This window comes from Alosa sapidissima, chromosome 11 (assembly GCF_018492685.1).
Source record: "Alosa sapidissima isolate fAloSap1 chromosome 11, fAloSap1.pri, whole genome shotgun sequence".
Lineage (NCBI taxonomy): Eukaryota > Metazoa > Chordata > Actinopteri > Clupeiformes > Clupeidae > Alosa > Alosa sapidissima.
Window position 1 is genome coordinate 33,889,439 of NC_055967.1, and position 23,504 is coordinate 33,912,942.

At 38.6% G+C, this 23,504-nt stretch overlaps 4 protein-coding genes and 1 pseudogene across 7 annotated transcripts in view; all 5 read left to right on the top strand.

The window, feature by feature from the left end:
• LOC121723489 overlaps positions 1 to 1,759 on the top strand; it is a 13,491-nt pseudogene extending 11,732 nt beyond the window's left edge.
• The window catches only part of LOC121723482 (troponin I, fast skeletal muscle-like), a 9,045-nt gene extending 7,286 nt beyond the window's left edge, over positions 1 to 1,759 (top strand). The window contains exon 10 of the mRNA XM_042109207.1: positions 1,724 to 1,759. The gene's annotated coding sequence lies outside the window, so the exon portion shown is untranslated. The remainder of the gene's footprint in view (positions 1 to 1,723) is intronic.
• Positions 1 to 6,652, top strand: part of LOC121723484 (troponin I, fast skeletal muscle-like) — a 21,902-nt gene extending 15,250 nt beyond the window's left edge. For both annotated transcript variants that reach the window (XM_042109211.1, XM_042109210.1), the window contains exons 2-10: positions 1,724 to 1,758; positions 1,852 to 1,888; positions 2,012 to 2,140; positions 2,567 to 2,656; positions 2,756 to 2,929; positions 3,042 to 3,131; positions 3,253 to 3,988; positions 4,648 to 4,832; positions 6,617 to 6,652. In XM_042109211.1, coding sequence (XP_041965145.1) covers positions 1,751 to 1,758; positions 1,852 to 1,888; positions 2,012 to 2,140; positions 2,567 to 2,656; positions 2,756 to 2,929; positions 3,042 to 3,122 — 519 coding nt within the window. In that variant the 5' untranslated portion in view covers positions 1,724 to 1,750 and the 3' untranslated portion in view covers positions 3,123 to 3,131; positions 3,253 to 3,988; positions 4,648 to 4,832; positions 6,617 to 6,652. The remainder of the gene's footprint in view (positions 1 to 1,723; positions 1,759 to 1,851; positions 1,889 to 2,011; positions 2,141 to 2,566; positions 2,657 to 2,755; positions 2,930 to 3,041; positions 3,132 to 3,252; positions 3,989 to 4,647; positions 4,833 to 6,616) is intronic.
• On the top strand, positions 4,738 to 23,504 carry LOC121723478 (troponin I, fast skeletal muscle-like). Of its 3 annotated transcripts, none has more exons than XM_042109199.1 (8): positions 4,738 to 4,832; positions 6,617 to 6,651; positions 6,745 to 6,781; positions 6,905 to 7,033; positions 7,431 to 7,520; positions 7,620 to 7,793; positions 7,942 to 8,027; positions 8,130 to 8,347. In XM_042109199.1, exons 2-7 carry the CDS (start codon positions 6,644 to 6,646, stop codon positions 8,020 to 8,022), a joined length of 519 nt encoding a protein of 172 aa, XP_041965133.1. In that variant the 5' UTR covers positions 4,738 to 4,832; positions 6,617 to 6,643; the 3' UTR covers positions 8,023 to 8,027; positions 8,130 to 8,347. The 3 variants fall into 3 exon arrangements, with proteins under 3 accessions (XP_041965133.1, XP_041965132.1, XP_041965131.1); XM_042109198.1 differs by lacking the exons at positions 4,738 to 4,832; positions 6,617 to 6,651; positions 6,745 to 6,781; ... (3 more) ...; positions 7,942 to 8,027; positions 8,130 to 8,347 and adding exons at positions 9,856 to 9,931; positions 11,050 to 11,082; positions 11,181 to 11,217; ... (3 more) ...; positions 12,659 to 12,757; positions 23,197 to 23,504; XM_042109197.1 differs by lacking the exons at positions 4,738 to 4,832; positions 6,617 to 6,651; positions 6,745 to 6,781; ... (3 more) ...; positions 7,942 to 8,027; positions 8,130 to 8,347 and adding exons at positions 9,856 to 9,931; positions 11,050 to 11,082; positions 11,181 to 11,217; ... (3 more) ...; positions 12,659 to 12,757; positions 13,009 to 13,283.
• On the top strand, positions 18,815 to 23,504 carry LOC121723477 (troponin I, fast skeletal muscle-like). The gene is made up of 8 exons (XM_042109196.1): positions 18,815 to 18,934; positions 20,377 to 20,409; positions 20,500 to 20,536; positions 20,734 to 20,862; positions 22,165 to 22,254; positions 22,345 to 22,518; positions 22,801 to 22,902; positions 23,197 to 23,504. Exons 2-7 carry the CDS (start codon positions 20,402 to 20,404, stop codon positions 22,891 to 22,893), a joined length of 531 nt encoding a protein of 176 aa, XP_041965130.1. The 5' UTR covers positions 18,815 to 18,934; positions 20,377 to 20,401; the 3' UTR covers positions 22,894 to 22,902; positions 23,197 to 23,504.

Below are 23,504 nucleotides of genomic sequence, written 5' to 3' on the forward strand. Positions count from 1 at the left end.
TATATGGCAATGAATGAACACTGCAGGTGCATGGTTTGGAAAAGTAGAACATCCAGTATTCAACAACTCAACAATATTTTAACCGAACCAAGCTACATCGGCCTTCCATATCTTTCATCAGCATTGCAATATAATTGTATCACATAAAAAATCATACTGTCCACCACAAAGAATGTAACAAAATGAATGTATAAATTTAATTTCAGCAAATTGTCAAGTGTAAATTTAACAAGAACATGATGTGCATTCATGTCAACTTAAATTAATATGCAGCCAAAAATAACCTCACAGCTCAGTTGGGAAACTCTTCCCTTCCCAGTTCCCTCCTTCAGTTTCCTGCTGTATAGATAGCCTGGCCCCGCCCACCAGCAACGAGGATGACGTTGGGAATCACTGATCAATATGACTGGTTAGGCTGGACCAATAATTTCAAAGTTAATATAAGTTCTACGCCCCAATGCTAGGATTGGAAACGTTTCCCAATCGTGAGTGGCCAGACTCTATTCACAAATTGAAATGACGTAGTGAGGCTGGAAACCAGGCAGAATCAAACTGAGAGATTTACATGCTTACAGATTTCAATGTTAATTTGAGATCCTCGGCCTGATGGGGTTCTGGAAAAATGTGAAGTGTAGTATTCAGTTGCCTTGAATGCACGTTCATGTGTACGACGGCTCTCTTCCATGGACTTGCACTGTATTATACAGCGCCACCTGTGGTGTAAAGTGGTATTACAAGAGACCCGGAAGTGCTAGCTGGTTTGCACACAGCATAGACATATTTGGCATTGCGCCAAAACAGTTGTTTCTTCACATTTTGTTACTATTTTTATATGTACTATTGTTTGGGTCTTTTTGAATTTAAGCAAGAAAAAACAGCAACACCAAACTCCTTTAATGATTTGACAACAGCCTAAATGTTATGGACCCAGTTTTGCTACACAATATTATGCAAGAACTGAGGAAATCACAAGGTCATTTTTGGAAAACAAGTAAAAAGCTAACAAAGTGGGATGATTATATAGCCAGAGTTCATAATGGCATAGGTGTGTAATCCAGTATGAACCGACATTTGGGCAGACACTTTTTAGAAAAGTATTTTCCGGAAAGAAACATTTGTGGATCTCCTACCTAATGAGGTTTTACAATTCAATGCCATTTAAAGCAACACCAAAGAACTTTTCCTCTGTCACACGCACCATTTATTTATCAAGCACCGGCTTTGCAAATAACAATGTCCACAGACAAGGTAGAACATGTTGCATGATTTTATGAAAGTATGATGTATTGCGACATCAGATGCAAGTCAAATTTTAGTTTCTTATGTCTCATTCCATTGAACTACAGATCCGCTACCCGATCCGGCAAACTTACATAGTGCGGTTATAGTCGATAGAGGGCTGCGAAGCGAATGCACAAAGTGCCGTTCACCCTGTTATGAGTTGATGAACCACTGAAACGATTTGGAAACATTATTTTAAGGTACAAAAAACTCTTTGGTGTTGCTTTAAAAGAAATGTAAAAAGCAAAAAAATTAGCATAGCTTTGTAATCCAGTATGAATCAAGTCTTGCATAGGATTAGGTGGTGCTATCTTTTAAATATATGTTCATTATCAAGACACTTATTATACAAACATACATTACAAGAACCAAATCTGTAAAATAAAACATTCTGTTACCTTAGTTGATTAATAGCCTATATATATTTATTTTTCCCTCTTAGGTAAAGAGAAAAACATCAACAGCCAAGATGTCTGAGTAAGTACTCTCCCATGTTGCCTGTTGCTGGTGTTTTGTAGTCCTATAGTCACTCAGTCTGTTTTAATCTGTGCATTTTGCATTTCCCCTTAGGAAAAAGATGACATCGAGTCGCAAGCATCATCTGAAGGTATACCTGCTCTTTGAATGGGATTTGGATTCAAGACTCGCCCTTTCTGTCCAGTCATTTCTTCACATTTGTGGAATTCTTCGTCTTGTCCATCAATCTCATTCATCGTCTTCCTTTTCTCAGAGCTTGATGCTTCAGATTGCTGCATCGCGGCTTGACCAAGAGGCAGCTGATGCAGCAGCAGCCAAGGAGGCCTACCTGAATGACAACTGCCCCCCCCTGGACCTCCCCAGCAGCATAGAGGACCTTCAGGTGGGCTGGCCAAGGATCCTGTACTAATGAAACAATTATGAAATAATAATAATTATTTAATGTCAATATTAGGAAACACTGTTTTTACTAATGCCTGAACGACATTGTGACCGATATAGTATACAAGCTGTTTGAGGTTGTTAAGCCCTAAAAAACTTCAGTAAAGCAGCCGTATGTAGAACCACTGCTTAGTTACTTTAACCATGATCCATGTTTTGTCACAAATACATTTTGCAACTTAAATGTAAGCAGCACATTTTAATCACAATGAAGTAACATAATGCAAAATGTTAGTGGTGTGAAAAGTTGAAATATTACCACTGTATTTACAAAATTAGTGCAAAAGACCAAATATGCTCACCAATTGTAACATGTGATTGGTAAGGAACTGTGTATCTATCTGTGATGTTTCTATATGTTTTTCAGAAACTGTGCAAAGAACTCCATCAGAAGATTGACAAAGTGGATGAAGAGAGATATGATGCAGATGCCAAGGTCACAAAGGGGACAAAGGAGGTAATATTACAGATGTGAAAGATGCATGTAAAAGAAAATGTGCTTGCCAGAGATTGGAAAAAAAATAAATGTTTTATTGTTTGTTGTTGCCTCCATTAGGTTGAAGAGCTGAAGTTCAAGGTAACAGAGATGAAGGGCATGAAGAAGCCAGCTCTGAAGAAAGTACGTTTGTCTGCCGATCAGATGCTTCAGGCTCTGCTGGGCTCAAAGCACAAGGTTACCATGGACTTGAGGTCCAACCTGAAGCAGGTGAAGAAGGAGGTCAAGCAGGAGGTGAGTGTTCTGGGTTCATACAGCACACACACACACACACACACACACACACACACACACACACACACACACACACACACACACACACATTAATGATATGTGAAATGTATAGGCTGCAGCTGCTGGTGATTGGCGCCAGAACGTTGAGGACAAGAAGGACAGAAAGAAGATGTTTGAGGGCGCTGAGGCGTAAATTTAAGAGGTGAGTTTTTATGAACTCCACATCATTAAGGTTGGATTTGAAGGGCCCATGTCTATAATCTGCTGATGAATAATAATTCTAGACAAAAAAGGTTAGTTATCTCTTCTTTATACTTTCCTAGAGCGTGTCCCCTAGAAGTTGATTTCCACCTCAAAAATATTGTAAACATGGACAGAAGAAGATGGATTGAACAGGCAGCAAGAAGATGGATTGAGGCCATTTATACTTTTGCTTCATGTCTTTTTATGTTCCCTACAGAAACAGAACAGAAACAAATGCCTTTGTTTATCAAAATACAGTACTTGTTACACTTACAGACTATGTTCATTAAACAATGTGTTTTAAAGTACCTACTGTTTTGGGTTTTTTATGCAGAATGTTTTTGCTGACACATATTTGGCATTCAGCTTCAAAGCTGATTTATTCCACCCACAAGGTGGTGACAGAGCTCGCAGTCTTACCCCCCCCCCCCCCTCTTTCTCACACACATGCAGAGACACAAGCACGCATGCCGTAAACACATTATTTTTTGTCACTCTCTCTCTCTCCCTGTCATGCTCTAGCAGTCTAACTAAGGGAGAAGTTTTGTTCGGATGTAGTTTAAATATTGCTTTATATTAATTAAATACATTGTATCAATCTCCTGCTTATTTACAATGTGTAAACATTGTGGCATGTAGATTCTAATGTAAAAGCATGTGACTTGTTTTTGAGCAAACTTGGTCGTGAGGTTGTCTCCTAACAGAGCCAAAGAGGATGGGTGAGACCAGCAGTAGAAAAGCAAAGACATGGGGATGAGGTCAGAGAGGGAGCAAACATAGAACAGCAACCTGAAGAACTCACCCCCCGGAGAACAGGTACACTACTAGCCACCTAACCACCACCACTATCACTCAGACACACACACACACACACACACACACACACACACACACACACACACACACACACACACACACACACACACACACACACACACACACACACACACACACACACTCCACATTTTCCATATTCAACTTCTCAATATTTTCCCTTGGTGGCTATTGGCCAGTACTGGGATACTGCAAATGCTTCCTGATGCAGCAAAATCTAAATGTGTGTTGTTTCTAGTTGGAGCTGTCACATAAGCTAATTATAATCATACACATCTAAGCATATTGGTTCTCCCCATTGAACATCCATGTTTTCGTACTTGCTCCGCCCCTCATTGTAGCAGCATTGGGGATGCTGATATATAACGTCTGTAAGTGGGGAGCCCATCCTCCTCACACATTATGTGATTTCTGCTGTGTTTCTCCCTTCCTTGGAAATCACATACAAAATACTTATGAAGACCTGCGGAAACAAACAGATCATGTTTTTTGTAGTTTTTTTTTTACTTTTAAAAAGTGGGTTATTCTTGTGTACCACCATCAAAAGTGGTCATTGTTTTGTCCTTAAGCCTACTATGCATCTTTTTAATAATTGTCGTTAACCAGGCATCTGGAAATGCCGGTATTCTGTCTATTTAAAGCAGAGCTGCTGTGGGTGGGTGCTGCCAGGAGAGGCATGACCATAAAGAGGAAAGGATCTTTTCTGGTGTCGGATGCTGCCAGCCTTATATACCAGATCTAAGGATTGCATCGATGCTAGTGGTTGCCCGCCTCTACCCTTGAACTCTCACACCACCCAGTGCTATTTGTCCACGTTTCTCGTCAGGTGAGAGATTTGTTTCCTTTGCTATCTTGCTGATTATTCTTCTGTTTTCTCCTGTGCTGTGTATCTCAGTGTATTAATGTGTAGGTCATGTTACAGGGTTCCAAAGGTTAAACTAATATGGGAAATAATTATATTAAAACATCATGAACACTTTCCTTTCATGAGCCTTCTTTTCCCTACTCTTAAGTCTTTCGTTTACTGTCATATTTTTTCTAATCTGTTGTTTATTTTTTTATAGTAAGATCACACTTACAATTATTTGATTAGAATATGAGGAGAAAGACAATTCCTCTTGTAAATACACACAAATGACATGAATACGAAGATTACTTGCAAAATAGGCTGTAGATGGATGAAAACCTATGTTCGTAACTGACGAGATACAAAGAATAATAAAAAAAAGATCCTTTTAAAAAAGCAATACAAATACATATAACTAAAAAAATGATTAAAAGATGGTTGAGATGAGTCAGATCAGATTAATTAAAAGGTGTTAGAGAAACATTTAGAGACAGTGTCCACTTGAATTTCCCCTGGGGATCAATAAAGTATCTATCTGTCTATCTACAGTATCTTACCTTGAGTGCTTAATTTTCTGTTACTTGAGACTCTGGGTCGGTCTCTTTTTGTAGCTTATCTAAAGATTGTTGCAGATGCCCAGGATCAAGTGTCTGTCATCTTTCAAGCAAAACACACTCCATGACAAACTGTCCTGTCCTGGACGTCTGCACTCTTAAAAGATAGCACAAGCTAAGGGAAAACTTTAAAACCTAATTACCACTCTTAAAACATTTGTCAAAAGTGCAAAATCTATGTAATCAACCCAGTATATACCATATATTTTATACAACTTTGCCACTTTACTCTGACATATCTTTGGTCATTGTTTTTTGTTCACATACCAATAGTGTTAACTACAAATAGTAGTTCATTGCTCATTTCTGGATTTCAAGATTTATACATGACTTTCCAGTATGTTCCTATATGTGTTTATAGTCAACCCTAGTGAAGTATGTACATTTCCTGATCTTCCTTGTATCATACTACTATATAGAAACACAGAGATCCACATGTAAAATGTAATGTGACCCGTGACTATGCCTTAAATCAAGCTTGAGAACCAGCTCACTTCTACAGAGAACATGTTTAAAGCTGTATTAATTGATGTGCTACTGAGAATGGTTGACTACTAATAAAAGATTTGAAAATCAGCTTAACATTTAATGGACATAATTTAATGGCATTTGGGCAGCCACTTTTTAAAAAAGTATTTTCCGGAATTAAACATTTGTGGATCTCCTCCCTGATGAGGTTTTAGAAGATTTCAATTAATCAACTTAGCACAGTGACAGCGGCTTAAATGTCACGGGATCAGTTTTCGCTACATGATATTAGGCTGACAGGCTGAACCGATCACTTTCAGTGTCATTTTGGTTTGCTCTTGATGGTAATGCCCATATAAAAAAGCTCACGAGGGCCTTGCATACCACAGCAAATACGACACAAGGCCAGTAGTCACAGCACACTACTAGACCAGTTGTCAATGCTATTTAAAAGAAATGTGAAAAAGCTGATTGAATCGACAAAGTTCTAAGTGGCATAGCTTTGTAATCCAGTATGAATCAAGTCTTGCATAGGATTAGGTGGTGTTATCTTTTAAATATATGTTCATTATCAAGACACTTATTATACAAACATACATTACAAGAACCAAATCTGTAAGATAAAACATTCTGTTACCTTAGTTGATTAATAGCCTATATATATTTATTTTTCCCTCTTAGGTAAAGAGAAAAACATCAACAGCCAAGATGTCTGAGTAAGTACTCTCCCATGTTGCCTGTTGCTGGTGTTTTGAAGTCCTATAGTCACTCAGTCTGTTTTAATCTGTGCATTTTGCATTTCCCCTTAGGAAAAAGATGACATCGAGTCGCAAGCATCATCTGAAGGTAAACCTGCTCTTTGAATGGGATTTGGATTCAAGACTCGCCCTTTCTGTCCAGTCATTTCTTCACATTTGTGGAATTCTTCGTCGTGTCCATCAATCTCATTCATCGTCTTCCTTTTCTCAGAGCTTGATGCTTCAGATTGCTGCATCGCGGCTTGACCAAGAGGCAGCTGATGCAGCAGCAGCCAAGGAGGCCTACCTGAATGACAACTGCCCCCCCCTGGACCTCCCCAGCAGCATAGAGGACCTTCAGGTGGGCTGGCAAAGGATCCTGTACTAATGAAATAATTATGAAATAATAATAATTATTTAATGGCAATATTAGGAAACACTGTTTTTGCTAATGCCTGAATGGCATTGTGACCGATATAGTATACAAGCTGTTTGAGGTTATTAAGCCCTAACAAACTTCATGTAGAACCACTGCTTAGTTACTTTAACCATGATCCATGTTTTGTCACAAATACATTTTGCAACATAATGCAAATACATTTTTGTAACATAATGCAAAATGTTAGTTTTGTGAAAAGTTGAAATATTACCACTGTATTTACAAAATTAGTGCAAAAGACCAAATATGCTCACCAATTGTAACATGTGATTGGTAGGGAACTGTGTATTTATCTGTGATGTTTCTATATGTTTTTCAGAAACTGTGCAAAGAACTCCATCAGAAGATTGACAAAGTGGACGACGAGAGATATGATGCAGATGCCAAGGTCACAAAGGGGACAAAGGAGGTAATATTACAGATGTGAAAGATGCATGTAAAAGAAAATGTGCTTGCCAGAGATTGGAAAAAAAATAAATGTTTTATTGTTTGTTGTTGCCTCCATTAGGTTGAAGAGCTGAAGTTCAAGGTAACAGAGATGAAGGGCATGAAGAAGCCAGCTCTGAAGAAAGTACGTTTGTCTGCCGATCAGATGCTTCAGGCTCTGCTGGGCTCCAAGCACAAGGTTACCATGGACTTGAGGTCCAACCTGAAGCAGGTGAAGAAGGAGGTCAAGCAGGAGGTGAGTGTTCTGGGTTCATACAGCACACACACACACACACACACACACACACACACACACACACACACACACACACACACACACACACACACACACATACGCACACACACACACACACACATATATTAATGATATGTGAAATGTATAGAGTGCAGCTGCTGGTGACTGGCGCCAGAACGTTGAGGACAAGAAGGACAGAAAGAAGATGTTTGAGGGCGCTGAGGCGTAAATTTGGTAAGTAGACATTTACAAGTCCAGCCGTTCAGATGTAGTAGATACTACAGATGTTGTAGTGGAATGCAAGACTAGCATCTGTCTGTGTTTACTGTTCTGCAGCCTCAAGAAGTTGGTGACTTCCAGAACTGTGAACGTTTGGACGGAATGGACGGCAGAAGGAAGATGTGTTAGGACATTGAGGCTTTTCTTTTCCACAATTTTTTTTTCCACCATTTTTTTGTTTGTTTTGAGTTGAAACATGCATTTTGTTGTACAAATGTACATAGCAAATGTACCTCAGTTACAGCCAAGTCATTAAAAGATCACTTTTAAGATCACTTTCTCTTCTGGCTTTTCATAGGCCTAGTTATAGGCCTTTCCACCACAAGATGTCAACAGAGTTCAAACATTCTCTCTCTCTCTCTCTCTCTCTCTCTCTCTCTCTCTCTGACATGCATACACACACATACCAACATATACACACTCCTTTCCTCCTCCCCTTCTCGCTCTCTCATCTCCTCTTGGGGTCTTCGTTAACGACAGTGAAATGTAAGCCCATCTTGTTGAGGTAATGAGAGACTGCTGAGTTCTTATTTAGTAATGCATATTTGCTGTGTCAGTGAAAGCGACGAAGAATGTTGACCTAGTCCCAGTTGCATTGTTCCATTGGTAAGTTCACATTAAAACAGAAACAAAAAACAGACCATTTGCATGTAATGTTCAGAATTAGTTTAAAATTCAACTAAATACTCTTACACGTACACTTACCAAACTTTGCAGTAACATGCAAAACATTTGATCTATGTATTTATTTTTAATTAATCTATGTATGCAGTCATGCACAATTCATATCAAGTGCTGTAAGTACTTGAAGTAAGTAAGTTTTTCCTCTGTAGAATCTCCCCACTTGGCAATCATATCTAAAAATGTTTGCATCTCCTAGGTGAAGCTGGGATCAGGCAAGCATGATCTTTTTATACTTGAAGCAGACCTGGATCATTCACTCAACTGGGTTCTGATAAAGATGCTAGGATCAATCTCCTTGAATCTAACAAAGATGGTGGCATCAATCAGCTGGGATTTGACAAAGATGGTACTGTAAGAAGAAGAGGAAGATGGCAGTCACAGCGCCCCCCCACCCACCCACCCACCCTTCTGTCAACGTAATAAGTAAGGAAATCACTCATATGTGCATACTGTACATGTTAGTACTAACTTTGTTACTTGTTATTTACACTGTGTCCAGCAGAAAACTTTGCTTTGGGTGACATCCTACAACGCTCTCATGTTTACTTGACCATGTTGACCATTGATAAATATTTCATTATGTTTCATAGTAGACTTTGTTTTCATGTCATATATACAATACCGGTATATATTATATACAATACATATATATTTATTTGTATTTGCAAAATACTTTGAAATAGATTGACAGGAAGTTACTTTATTTTCCATGAGTCATGAAGTTTCTTTGCTGTGTCAAGTACTGTGGCTATATACTACATGGCCACATGCTGGAATATAGCAACTTATACCTAATACTAAATATTTTAGAATGCCCGAAATCACAGTTGATCTCAGGTTGATATTGTTTACCAAGGTGTTAACAAAGTGTGATCCTGTTTTGCAATTATGTAACAAGTCTTCCCTGAGCATGACATCGTCTGTCGTCTTCACATCTGGTTATGCAGAATTCTCCCGAGTCTATTTTAAGCAAAGAAAGTATTTCTGGAAAGTGGAGAAAGATTGTATGTATGGGGACCAGGCACGTCTAGCGTTACCATAAAGAGGAGAGGTTTTTACGTAGCGGCGGAGGAAGTCCACCATATATACCAGATCTGACCATTACTTGCGTGCCACTCCTTCTCCGACTTCTGTCCTCCACCTGTCGAGCCTCTCTATCGTCCACTTACTCATAGGTGAGGGTTAACACTTTGCTATGTTGTTTACCGCAGTACTGAGTGTTCAGAGTTGCTATTCATCTATGGTGCAGCTGTCTGTTCTCATAGAGTGTATGTGGTTTGGAATGCTGCCGCTCTTGTGATTTCTAAAGAGTAGAATCAATAAAATAATGTTATATGACTGAACAGAGTACATTTATTTAATGCTGTTTGAGGATGAAATGCATTAAGATGTTTTTGGTTTGGGAATACTATGTGACTCCAATGGCTGGTTGGTGATGTCTAAAATATCATAAATGAAAGGCATTATGACCAATCACTTAGACAATTATTTTTGCTCAGCTTTCCAGTTAAGCTATAAATAACAACTCAATTTGCATTCATTTACATTTAAATTGAGCAGGTTTATTGGCAATTTGGAGTACTTTCCAGAGGTTTTTTACTTTACATACAAGTCTTGCACTTTACCTTACTTCTGAACAGGGCTATGTATCAGGATTGTTTTTTTTATATATACAATGCTGTGGCTTCAGGTCAGATCCTTCCCTGCCTTTGGAATTTCACTTGCTTGTGTTGTTTAATATATCAGGGGATGCTTCCCCCAAAGTAGAAGGGCCAACCATCTGAGAGAAATATAAATGCAGATCAGATTTTTTGGGCTTTGGGAAAAGTTTAGACCTGGATTTTTTAGATTGCCTGGCTGCTCCAAGACATCAAGTTGTGGGATTATGTCCCTGTTTGTTACCCTACACCCATGCAGCATCTTTTTCCCCCTTCAGTGGAAAGACTCCTAATGTTACCAGGAGTAGGTCGCTGTGCACGCTGAGGTGTCAATCAGATAGTTTCGGCCCATACTCAAAGGAACTCTAATTATGGCTCTGGCTTTTAAACTGCTCTTTTGCTTCATGGCTGTTGCAATTCATGAAAAAAGTTCAAAAGATAGTACAATACAATAGTACTTATCTCTTCTTCTAAGCATTCTTCTATGCATTAATGTACTATGCAGAAGCCAGCTTTCTTTGTGTAAAAGAGGAGCCATACTTGGTGAAGCTTAATGCGTACTAGTGTGTTGATTAGGGAAAACAACTGTAACCATGACTTAAATATAGTTGCTGTTTCTTTGTATTTCTCTTAAGGGAGTGACCAACCACAGACGCCAAGATGTCTGAGTAAGTATTTAGCTGTTCTTTATTTTAGAAAATCTGCTAAAAAATACTAAATACTTGTCATTCTCTAACAAAATGTTCTGCATTCTGTAATCACACAGGAAAAAGATGACATCAAGCCGCAGGCATCATCTGAAGGTAATATTGAAAGCACATTACCTGAGGACAAGTTTTATGCACCAATGTTTTGTACATAATTGCTGCGAAATTATGGAGAAACTTTCAGATATTCACTTTATGTTTGTATTATTGAGTCAGAATTATTGCAGGGTATGGTACACTATACCTGACTTACAAGTCAGCTAGTAGCTTACAGGACTACGCCATAAGGCAAATAAACAAATTTATATAAACATTTGGTTGCTGTGTCTCTGTGGGGTAATCTGGATATGTATACCTGTCATTTTAGATCATACTTTTTTGATGGATCAAGCTTTAGAAGACATACCTAACTATTTCACAAATAGGTCTTATAATAAGCTTTTATTTAACTTCAGTTAGAAACTCTCTGTGCTAAAAGTATTAATATGCTTTCTGAACCTGAGATGGGAGCTTTAAAAAAAAGTTATTTAATCATACTTTTCATGAGGAGGCCCTACAGAAATGCCTCAGATTAATTAATCTGATTAATCAAATTGGTTTCCCCCACTTCTTCCTCAGAGCCTGATGCTTCAGATTGCCGCTCAGCGGCTGGAAGATGAGACCGCTGACATTGCTGCTGCCAAGGAGCAGCACCTGAGTGACAGCTGCCCTCCCATCCCAGACTCCTGCTCTCTGGAGGACCTGCTGGTAAGCCAAGCAGAGGAACACCTGTTCACGTATATAGGAATAGGCTTTCTTGCTGCAAGTCCCAGGTGAAAGGAACTACAGTACAGCAGTGAGGGTTACTACCATAGGCTTTTATCTACAACAAGCCTTGTTTTGATTCTGATATGGTTCATACCCTCATAATTAGTATGTTTGACTTGACATAGTGTTCATCTACTATCACAGTAAATAACAGAGACACTTTGGGTATTCATTATGTTTCAAGTGAGCCGAGTTCTAATGAAGTAAAATGTAGCTGTAGGAAATTTGCATCCATGGAAGTTTGATGCTGGTTGAGTTCATGTACAAGTTTGTTTTGTTTTCAGAAACTGTGCAGAGAGCTGCACCAGAAAATCGACAAGACTGATGAGGAGAGGTATGATGCCGAGGCCAAAATCGTCAAGGGAGAAAAAGAGGTGATTGTCATTAACATACTTAGTTACCTATGGAGAGATCCTGTTCTCTGCAGATGGCAAAGATCTCAAGGACTTTTGTTTCTCATTGCAGATTGCCGAGCTCAAGTTCAAGGTAACAGAGATGAAGGGCATGAAGAAGCCAGCTCTGAAGAAAGTACGTATGTCTGCCGATCAGATGCTTCAAGCTCTGCTGGGCTCCAAGCACAAGGTTACCATGGACTTGAGGTCCAACCTGAAGCAGGTGAAGAAGGAGGCCAAGCAGGAGGTGAGTGTTCTGGGTTCATACAGCACACACACACACACACACACACACACACACACACACACATACATATCTGACTCTCATATCTTCCCAGACTGCAGATGTTGGTGACTGGCGTCAGAACATTGAGGACAAGGCTGGCATGGGTGGCAGGAAGAAGATGTTTGAGGGCGCTGAGGCATAAATTTGAGAGGTGAGTTTTTGATTGAAAAATTAGAACATTCAAATAAACAGTGAAACGTTACGTACATAGACGCAGCTCCGTGGTGAAATGCAGCCAGCAAGTGCTGCCTCTTTCTCTGTTTGTTTGCTGTTCTGCAGCAAGGAGGAGGTGAGTAGACACTATTGACACTGAACCATATGAGTTGTCTTGAATGATTGTTAAGCCTTTTGAATGCCAAATGATATAGTGCTAAATAGTAATCTACTCTCATATCTCTCCAGACTGCTGATGTTGGTGACGGATGTAAGAATATTGAGGACAAGGCTGGCACTGATGACAAGAAAAACAGATTGGGGGCGCTGAGGCCAACATTTGCCAGGACTTTCTTTTTACCCTGCAATGTTCAAGAGATCTTGGAACATGCTTCTTAGCATTTGGACTATGGGGTGTCATAGATGATGTCATATCTATGTATCTATATAATTATTACCACTATATTGTTTGCCAGTGTATGTTTCTGACAGATTACAATCATTCAATAAAAGATTCAAGGGGATTTTTTTTTCTTGTTCCTTATTTCTTGCATTGAAGTCTATTTGGCATAATTGATTGGAAATTCAGTCTATTTTGAAAACTAGCTACCAGGGGGTAGATGATAGCCCTGATATTTGATTTCCCCAAAAAATCCTGAAATGGTGAGTTTCTTTACTTTTTTCTACTTTTTGTGGACAAAATTACAATATTTAATGACTCCAGTCTGAGTTCTCAGTGCCTCCCTTACTGTGCAATATATCCAATTTGCAGATGCTTTGCATGACCTTCTTGGATCTTATAAAAAAGAGGGGCAAAGTCTATGATGCAAGAAATGGAGAAGGTCTATGGAGGATCTACAGGTATGATATTAGACTCACTCACCATATTTTATGATGATATTCAGCTCAAATATTAAAATTTTAACTTGCCAAAACTTGACCAATAGCCATCAAGAGCACAGTTGGCACTGATAAAAGCTTTCTATTATGATAACTGCTAAGGAAGCTTTTCCATAGAACTACAATTTGCATAATGTCCCTCATAATTATACCCCATAAAAATGAATTTGAAGATAACATTTGACCAGTTACATATAAAACCAACCCACAGGAAGAGATCAATTCCAGCATTATGTTGTTTTAATGGGAGTGATTTTAGAAGCTTACAAATGGAAGTGCTATTGCTTGCTTTGACATTAGGTTCTGACTGAATACAAAAGTTATCAAATAATACATTCTAAAGGACACTAAAATGTAGGCTACAGCGTAGTAGTCCACAGTTGTGATTTCTCTTTATGATGTTTAAAAATGAGAGATGAACTGTAGTCTAAAAATGTAAGGCTACGATTTTGAACATGTGTTCTTGAATGTTGCTATTGCATTGCTATTACATTACTCAAACATACCACATAGCAGGACAGACACTGAGATGTATCAAATTAAAGCCCCTGCTAAGAGTCAGCATTTCAGAAACTGGGGGCAGCCATTTTAAGATCTAGAGCTAAATCCATTTAGTAAGTAGTAATTAAAAACAATTACTGTACATTAACAACAATACTAGCCTAATAATAATCTGTAATGATCTCAGGGAAGTTCCGTTGTGTGACTAAACAGCTACAGTACATTTTGCTTCATCGTTAGTTTTTTTTTTTTTTAAACTAGCCACTACAACCTGATCTTTCCTTCATCTAGAAGTGGCATATTTGTTAAGCATTTCAGAAATGTATTTTGGTCCTAAGCCATGAAGATTTATGAGCTAGCTGCAGAACGTTGAACCCACGTGTGTTTCTTATTTCAGTTGTGTATAGTTGTGCACAAGATAAGATGTTACTGTAGATTCCATATGCCAATAGCGGCATCACTCTAAACATGTGATTCTGGTGACTGCTCTCCAGTTGGTCAGTGCCAGTGCAAGAGAAAGTGTCAGCCACCCTCTGCATTCATATTCAGTAAGACATTATTGTATTTACTCTTAGAGGATGGTTTTATCTAAAGTTTCTTACAGTCAGTGCTGTAGAAGCTACTTTGAAGGTTGCTGCCAATTGTAAGTGTTTGTAAGTGTTTAACACACAACGACTACACATAAGATACCCTGTAGGAAAGCATTTTATATTGTTATATATAAAGACTACAAGAAATTGTTCAACCTATTTATAAAAAATAATCCATTAGTCATGGAAATATACAAGGAATGACAACTTTTATACAGTTTTAATACAATATCAATCAGTCGGAGAACTGCCTTCCAGAAACTAGAATCAACGCATGTTAACCATTATTACATTACTAATACAACAAGGTCTACTAAGCATCATTTATTCTTGGTAAATCCTTAATAACGTCACCTTCATAAAATAATGGCACAGATCAGGTTTTTCAGAAAACACAAAAAGTTAACCAAAAATTGAATGATGATTTAGGCAAAAAAATGACTTATGCCATTATTTTAGGAAGGTAACGATAAGCAACTAGCTGGTCTTGATCTAAGGTTACTGGTGTATGGATCAAATTAGAGAGTTTATGGACTCCTAACACACTGTCTGAATATGTGACTCATAGTGACAGAATAGTAACATAGGACAATGTATTAGAAGCTATAACTAGTTTCTATTTAGTTCACTGCTCCCCCAACACTGCTTAAAGTCCAGTGGACATACAGTATACATACAGATGTATAATCGTCTCATATTTACGGATAGGAAGATTGCCTTTCATATCAGTGTAAGACTATACTGTGCACTATAAGGCCAGTTCAGCTGTGGCTTTCCCAAAGCATTTTTCGGTGACGGCCATGATTGCACTGGGTCATAATGCTATTCATCACACTTTCCCTTTCTACAGTCAGAGCCTGCTGCTTGTGGATAGATTGATGGACAGACAAGCAAGCAGCCACACAAATACAGTACATAGATTTCCTATTCCATCAATGTTTGTTCACAGATATTTGTTCACAAAACCTTTTTTAAGCAACAGTTTGCTGTACTTTTCCAAGCAACTACTTGGGGCCCTATCATAACATTCTAAAGCGCAACGTCACTCGTCAAAAGTTTATTCAAATTTAGTAGTATGTCCAATTCACATTGGGAGGGGTTTCGTTATCAAACGTGGAGCGCATGGCGCAACAAGGTGTTCCTAGGTTTTTTAATCAGTCATATGGGTGTGTTTGGGGCGTAACATCATTTAAACCAATGAGAATGACACCTGTCATTCCCTTTAACGGTGCAAAGCGCGATATGTCAAATAAATGCATCGGTATTTTGGCATTCAATGGTGCATTTGAAGGAGGCTGCTTGCGAGACCGTATGGAATAGTCATTCCTAAACCATGCTTTACTAAAACCTAGCATAGCCTTCACGCATTTGCACTCGTCTATTATTTGAACTCATTGGCAAAGTGAAACTAACTTCACCAAGGTGTCAGTCAACGACAAGACAGTTATATGCAGTTACTTTCACTATTAACTGACAATGGGTTACCATCGAAAACATAGGCTGGAAAAAGCAACACTTACCCTAATATTGAATAAAACTACTGCATACTGAATAAAACAACATTTATCCTGCAGAGGAGTTGCTTATATCTCGTGACAGTGCGTCTTCAGCTGTGCTCCATACGTGTCTCTCGCCTCTCCCCTAATCACTTTTAACCGTCATTACCAATTTGCAAATGATGGTGAATAACTACTCATCATGAGATGTACAGTATTTCGTAATGTCTTTAATCTTATTATGTTTCCCATTGTAATTGTGCAATTTGTAATGTTTTGCATGGAAGTGTGCTGGTGTGCGTTCATGAATGATGGATGGTGCGTGCACCTGCCAATATGACTGTTGACAATGCGCTCTTAAAATAACATATAAACAACTCACCATAGACTTCTGACCAGGTGTACAATAGCGATTTTTAGACAATGCGCCAGGCCCCTCCCTAGGTTGTTAATTGCCACACCCCTGGGCGCATTGTTTAAAAAATAAACGTGCAAAATACCGAATTAAACTTTGCGCGGGTGGAAAACAAGTTTTACGCCATGCGCCAGAGTGCAAAATAAAGCCCTTGGTGTTGTTTGTTTGTTTGTTTGTTTTGATGGCATTTGGCCATGTGAAAGACACTTGTTCATCTAAACTATGTAGTTATGTCTTCTTGTCTGTGTCTGACTGTGAACCCTACACATAAATGTAAGTAGAGCTGTCAGCGCATAATTTCACCACCTATCTTCCCAACAAACACCAGTTAGCATGCTGCAGAGCCTTTATCAGTGCCAATTTGCTGTTTTTGATGGATGCAAGGTTTCTGCATGCCTTTCAAGTAGTTGGCTGATTCACTTTAGATTGTAATCATTTATTGCTGCTAACTTGATGCTTACTAGAACAGGTTAAGCCAATGTTTTTACAATACAGACAGACACACACACACGACACGCACACACACTGTATATAAACTGTTTTTTGTAAGTGAGCTGCTTAAACACATTCTCTAAAGCAGGAGTAATGTATTGAGCTTTCTTATCATCAATCATTGGGATTATAGGGCTTCAGTTACCTGCGCAGACACATTTTATGAAATGTGAAAGTTTTCAACCCGGGGAGTCGTCCTAACAAGAGATGCCTTGTTAAATCTCTGTAGCTCTCAGCGCCCAGATACTGTTTCATAGAGGGAGATATACTAGCCCTATGGTCAGTAACAGGATACATGTGTAGACCCAGGGGGTTGAATGATTTTTCAACACTTTCTGGCAGCCCTGCAGTTCTTCACAGTGGAGTATGATTAGATGATTAACGTTAATTAATTCAGATTATAACAATACGTATGGATCAATCTGTATTGGTATAATGACAAGTTGACTGGACTGGTGTCTGCTTACAATAGTGAACACTACTGTAACAGAAATGGAGAAAGCAGTGAACCTATCCCATCAATTTGCCAAAAGTCTAGTTAGTATTTAGCTGTTGATTTGCTTCATGGTTTGTAGCTGTTTCCTCACATTTGACCTGCTTTCTGCCTGTACTCTGTCTCTCTATTGCATTTCTAAAGCAAAATGAAAGAAACAAAAGTATCTTCAGTTAGACGATTCAATTTCTGTTAAATTGTTACTAATGTATCATGCATTAAGATGTAAGACTTACATCAGTCAGAGTCGTAGTTACTTTGTTTTTCTTGAGAGTGTCTAATATGTGCTTTGTGGTATAATTTTTGAACATGCTATGAAACAAATTGAAGGAGCTCTACCCCAGTTTAGTTAAATTACGATTTCCCTCTTAGCCAACTAAAATGACTCCAGAAAGAAGCAAGGTGTGTGTTGCTGGCTCTGCTCAGTTACTTGTGACTGTGAGCTTTTGAGAGACAAATATTAATACAATAGCTATTAGTACAACAGTATAAGTAGCAGTCAGTGTAAGTAGCAGTAGCAGTTGTAGTCGAATGTAGACCTCTACTTAAACATTAATCAGACCGTAGTAATAGAAGGTAGTACAACAAACAAATATGATTTAAGATGGACAAAGTTCAAATAAAGTGATAAAAGTCATGCATTTGACTAGAATATCCCTATCCTCATAGAAAAAAAAACTTACCTCTCCCATCTGTTATTTCACCATATTAAGGCAAATTTAAAGTAAAAATACTGATAGAATAAAAGGCTGTTGCTGGTGAAGTAGAAGATCTCCTTAGAAAAACTGCAGACATGAAGCAATGCAATATTCCTTCATATATTGATATACAGTATATTTTTATAAACAAATAAAAATAAAATAAAGATGACAATGGACATGCTTGCTAAATTATATTTCTACATTTGTTGAAACTCACTTTTAATTATAGCTATGTTCTTGGTAGAATCCACCGAACATCTGCCCTTTAAGTGGATGTCAGCTTTGGCAAGTTGTCAGTCCCAATGATTTATGGAACGTCCCAATCATAATGTTTGTTTCAACTCACATGGAGTTGTTCTAATATGACAGGCTTATGGAGATATTGGTTGTCTTCTTTGACTATATTAAGCATAGAGATATTTCTGGGGACTGGCATGGCCGCTGTCTTGGGATTCATTACCATAAAGAGGGAAGGATATTGAATGCCAGCCTTATATACTAGATCTCTGTATCGACAAGTGCTAGTAGCAGCCATCTGCCCTCATCCTGTCAAGTGTAACCCAGGAGTTATAGCTTCTTCTTCTGAGGTGAGATGTCTGATCCTGTATTAGGTGTTACGGCTGGTTGATGTATTTATTGCTTGTTTGTCTTGCTTGTCTTTTCCTGAAGATGGATAGAGGCTTATGTTTCAGGTTTTTGAGCTAATTGATTGTTTTGATTGTTGTGAACAGTTATACAGGAGCAAATATGCTTTATAACATTTGTTAAGGTAACAAAAGGGGACTCAGGCATGATTGTTTTCCTAATATGCATGATATTTAAAATGAACCATACAGTATATAACATGGTAATTTATTTTGCACCCATTCATTTGTTCCCTGTAGTATTATTGCTGGTTACTTTGCCTAGTTGGTTGTATATATGAAGCAACTTGGGATGTGATGAAAATACCTCCAGGTTAAAAAAGAATCAGAAATATATTTCAAAATATAATGTATGTGCATTTGTTTGTATGCATGTCCATGAGAAAAATATTCACTGGAAACTGTAATTTATCAACCAGAAGTGAATGGCTTCAGACTTGAATATTAATATTAATTTCCTGAACCTCAAAAATTAACATTGTTTTGAATAACTGAGAGGAACAAATTGGTCTGGCTTAACAATAACTGATCATTGCTGAATATTTCTTGTGATGCAAGGATGTTCCCATATATTTAAGCAATTCAGTATCAGTAATTTTACAATGTTTTGTGGATGTAGTTCACCATACTCAATAAATCACTCATCTTAGTGTGGAAAGCCCTTTGAAATGAACTGATTTGTTGGAGAGTGCAGTAAAAAGTCATTAACACTAAGCCTAACTATATATTGAAAACACTAAATCTATAGAATATGTTGTATGTGTTCATTAATTAAGTAATTAACTATTGCATACATAGCACCTAGGGCGAATTAAGCTGAAGTGGAGCCAAAACTGTTAAGGGTATTAAAATGGTCCTGAAAAAGGCTCAGCTGTCTCCACGGTTACTCTTCTGTCCCTCACTTTCCACAGTCCCCCACTGTCCCTTTTTTATTTTTGATATTTGAGCCAGTCGACTAGCTTCCTCCTTACCCAGTGTCTCATCCATCCAAAGAATGGTCTAGAAGTCAGCGACTGGATCATGTGTCCCCCTCGTCACTTTGTACAGATGATACCCGCTGTTGATCAAATGATTCCATTCCAAACTCCCTCACACCGACTTAAACAAGGTCGCCACAGTTAAATACAGTCTCAAGCACAAGCTAAAAACATGAGAGCCAGTAACATGTGTTAGCACCTAACTAGAGATTATCTGTTCCTGTGCAAAGCCAACATCCATTAACAAAGTTTTACAGCATGAGTAAGCGAATTGAAAGCTTAAGATACTGATCTAGGGATCTAACTGTCCCCTGCTATACTTGGAGGAGGTTCTTTTTTTCTGATGGAGACAGTTGCAAGATGCAAGATTAATGAAACCTTTATTTTGGTTCTTTCTATGCTTCACAGACTGTGACAAGACAGAACTGACAAAATGGCTGAGTAAGTATTGCCCATTGCACATAGTCCCTTAAGATAGTATGCCTTTCCCTGTTTGCTTTGGCAGTAAGACATCTGTTTCTTAATCCCCAGTAAAAAGATGTCCTCAAGCCGCAGATATCATCTGAAGGTAATATGATCCCAGCACTGGCAACTGCAAATTGTCTCAAGCTACTTTTTAAGACTCTTCTGAGTGTTTATCCTTTTCTTAATTTTCTTCCATATCTTCTTTGTCTTATTATTTCAATTCTCTATTTCTGTCATTCTCTCTCTCTCTCTCTCTCTCTCTCTCTCTCTCATTTCTATGTGCCATTGATTCTCTTACAGAGTTTGATGCTCCAGATTGCCCAGGACAGGCTCAAGCAGGAGAAACTGGACCTTGTGACTGAGAGGGAGAGGTACATGGACGAGCACTGCCCATCTCTAAGCTTGCCATATGGTGTGCAGGAACTCCAGGTACAAGCAGGGTGGAGTATTGGCCTTACCTTCTAATTGTTTTTATTTACATGTTGCAAGAAGGCTATCAACTTTATTTTTCCATACCAAAACTTGAAATATAATAGGATGAAATAGACTCTTCAAAAGCTGATGTAACATATGTCATGGAATTCAGTTGTATAAAATCAATCTTCAATGACTTCCAAGTGAGAGGTTTTGATTCAGTTATATCCTTTGATATATAACCCAACTGAAAGGTAGTCTACGCATGGGAAGCAACATAAAGATATACAGCCTAAACAAAACAGGCGTTTCACCACCAAAATATCTTACAGATTTGCTTTTTGTTTTTTTTGCTTTTTGCTTAAATTGAGTTATTAGTGCTACCCAACCTAATGGGGGTAGGTAGCTGAACTCTTGACCCTAATGTTTTTCTTGCCATTACTTCATGTGCTAAGGCTATGTTTGGTTAAGGCTATGTACCCATTCAATACAATTTAAGAAATGGTAGGCTTTGTTGTTCATGTTTGTTAGTTCATATAGGCTAATGAACAAAATCAATTGCTAGCAAACAAATTGAGCAACCAACCACACTGGTGGAGGGAGACCAATTTCAATGACAGTCTCCCCATCCTTTAACTATGGTCAATTCCCCATCCTTTAACTATGGTCAATTCCCCATCCTTTAACTATGGTCAATTCCCCATCCTTTAACTATGGTCAATGTTTCTTTTTTTTTTTTTAAGTATATTTTTTGGGCTTTTATGCCTTTAATTGACAGTATAGTGGAGAATGGCAGGAAGTGAGTGGGAGAGAGAGTCGGGGTGGGATCCGGAAAGGACCATGGGGCGGGAATCGAACCCGGGTCGCCGGAGTATGGTGCAGGTGCCCCAGCCAGTTGTGCCACAGCTGGCGCCAACTATGGTTGATGTTAAACAGCTGGCTGGAAATGCACACTATCTTGGTTGCCCAGTGTTGACATTCCAAGAAGAAAAATCCAGGCAACACTTTATTAAGGACGGTTCCACTATTAAATCAGTTAGGCTAATGAGTTTAAGCTAATCAGTTAGGATAATGAGTTTAAGCTAATCAGTTAGGCGAAGTTTCCTCAGATGTGGTGGCCATATATGCTACATATAACTTAAAGGTATCAGTAGTGTGTTCGATGGGGAAAATGCTGATATTTGTGAGGCTAATAGTTTCCCTTTCATTTCCATCTTATTATTATTTTTCTGTAGACAGGCATGATTCATGAGGCTGTCATGAGTGTTGCACTAGCATTTTTAAGCTAAACAATTGTTTCATATTTCACTGCCATAGGATTTATGCAGGAAGCTTCATCAGACCATTGACAGGATTGACGAGGAGAGATATGACCTGCAATCTAAGTTGACCAAGGGAACCACAGAGGTATTTATTGTATTCAATTCATAATCAATAATCATAAAATGTGTTAGCAGGTTACCACATTTATGATATCAATACTACTGTTGTCAACAGGTTGAAGACCTGAGGATCAAGGTAATAGAATTGAAAGGTATGAAGAAGCCAGCTTTGAAGAAAGTACGTATGTCTGCCGATCAGATGCTTCAGGCTCTGCTGGGCTCAAAGCACAAGGTGAACTTGGATCTGAGAGCCAACCTGAAGCAGGTGAAGAAGGAGGTCAAGGTGGAGGTGAGTGTTCGGGGTTCATACAGCACGCACGCACGCACACACTCACTCACTCACTCACTCACTCACTCACACACACACACACACACACACACACACACACACACACACACTCACTCACTCACTCACTCACTCACTCACTCACTCACTCACTCACTCACTCAGACACACACACACTCACTCACTCACTCACTCACTCAGACACACACACACACACACACACACACACACACACACACACACACACACACTCACACACAAATTAATAATATGTGAAATTTATAGGCTGCAGATCAAGTTGGTGACTGGCGTCAGAACATTGAGGACAAGGCTGGCATGGGTGGCAGGAAGAAGATGTTTGAGGGCGCTGAGGCGTAAATTTGAGAGGTGAGTTTTTGATTGAAAAATTAGAACATTCAAATAAGCACTGAAAAGTACATAGACGCAGTTTTGTGGTGAAATGCAGCCAGCATTATTTCCTGCATTGAAGTCTATTTGGCATAATTGATTGAAAATCAAATCTATTTTGAAAACTCTAGCTACCAGAGGGTAGATGATAGCCCTGATATGTGATTTCAAAGATAAAAGAAGAGGTGTATACAAAACAGAAACTGAACCAGGGAGGAGTTTTTAAAGTCCTTTGATGGCACCAAATAATATCTGACTCTCATATCTTCCCAGACTGCAGATATTGGTGGCTGGCGTAAGAATGTTGAGGACAAGGCTGGCATGGGTGGCAGGAAGAAGATGTTTGAGGGCATTGAGACATTTCCTGGACTTTTTTCCCTTCAGAGGTGTCTTGAAAGAACATGTATTGTACACACAGTCTTAGTCGTCTGATGAGTTTGTCTCATCACAAACTGTAGTTGGAGGTTATGAACTGCTTCAACTTTCATTGTCCTCACTGCATTAATGACCATAACACATTCATAGCTTATCATGATCTTATAATAAAAAGTCTTATAAAGTTAATTAAGTTATCGCCGTAA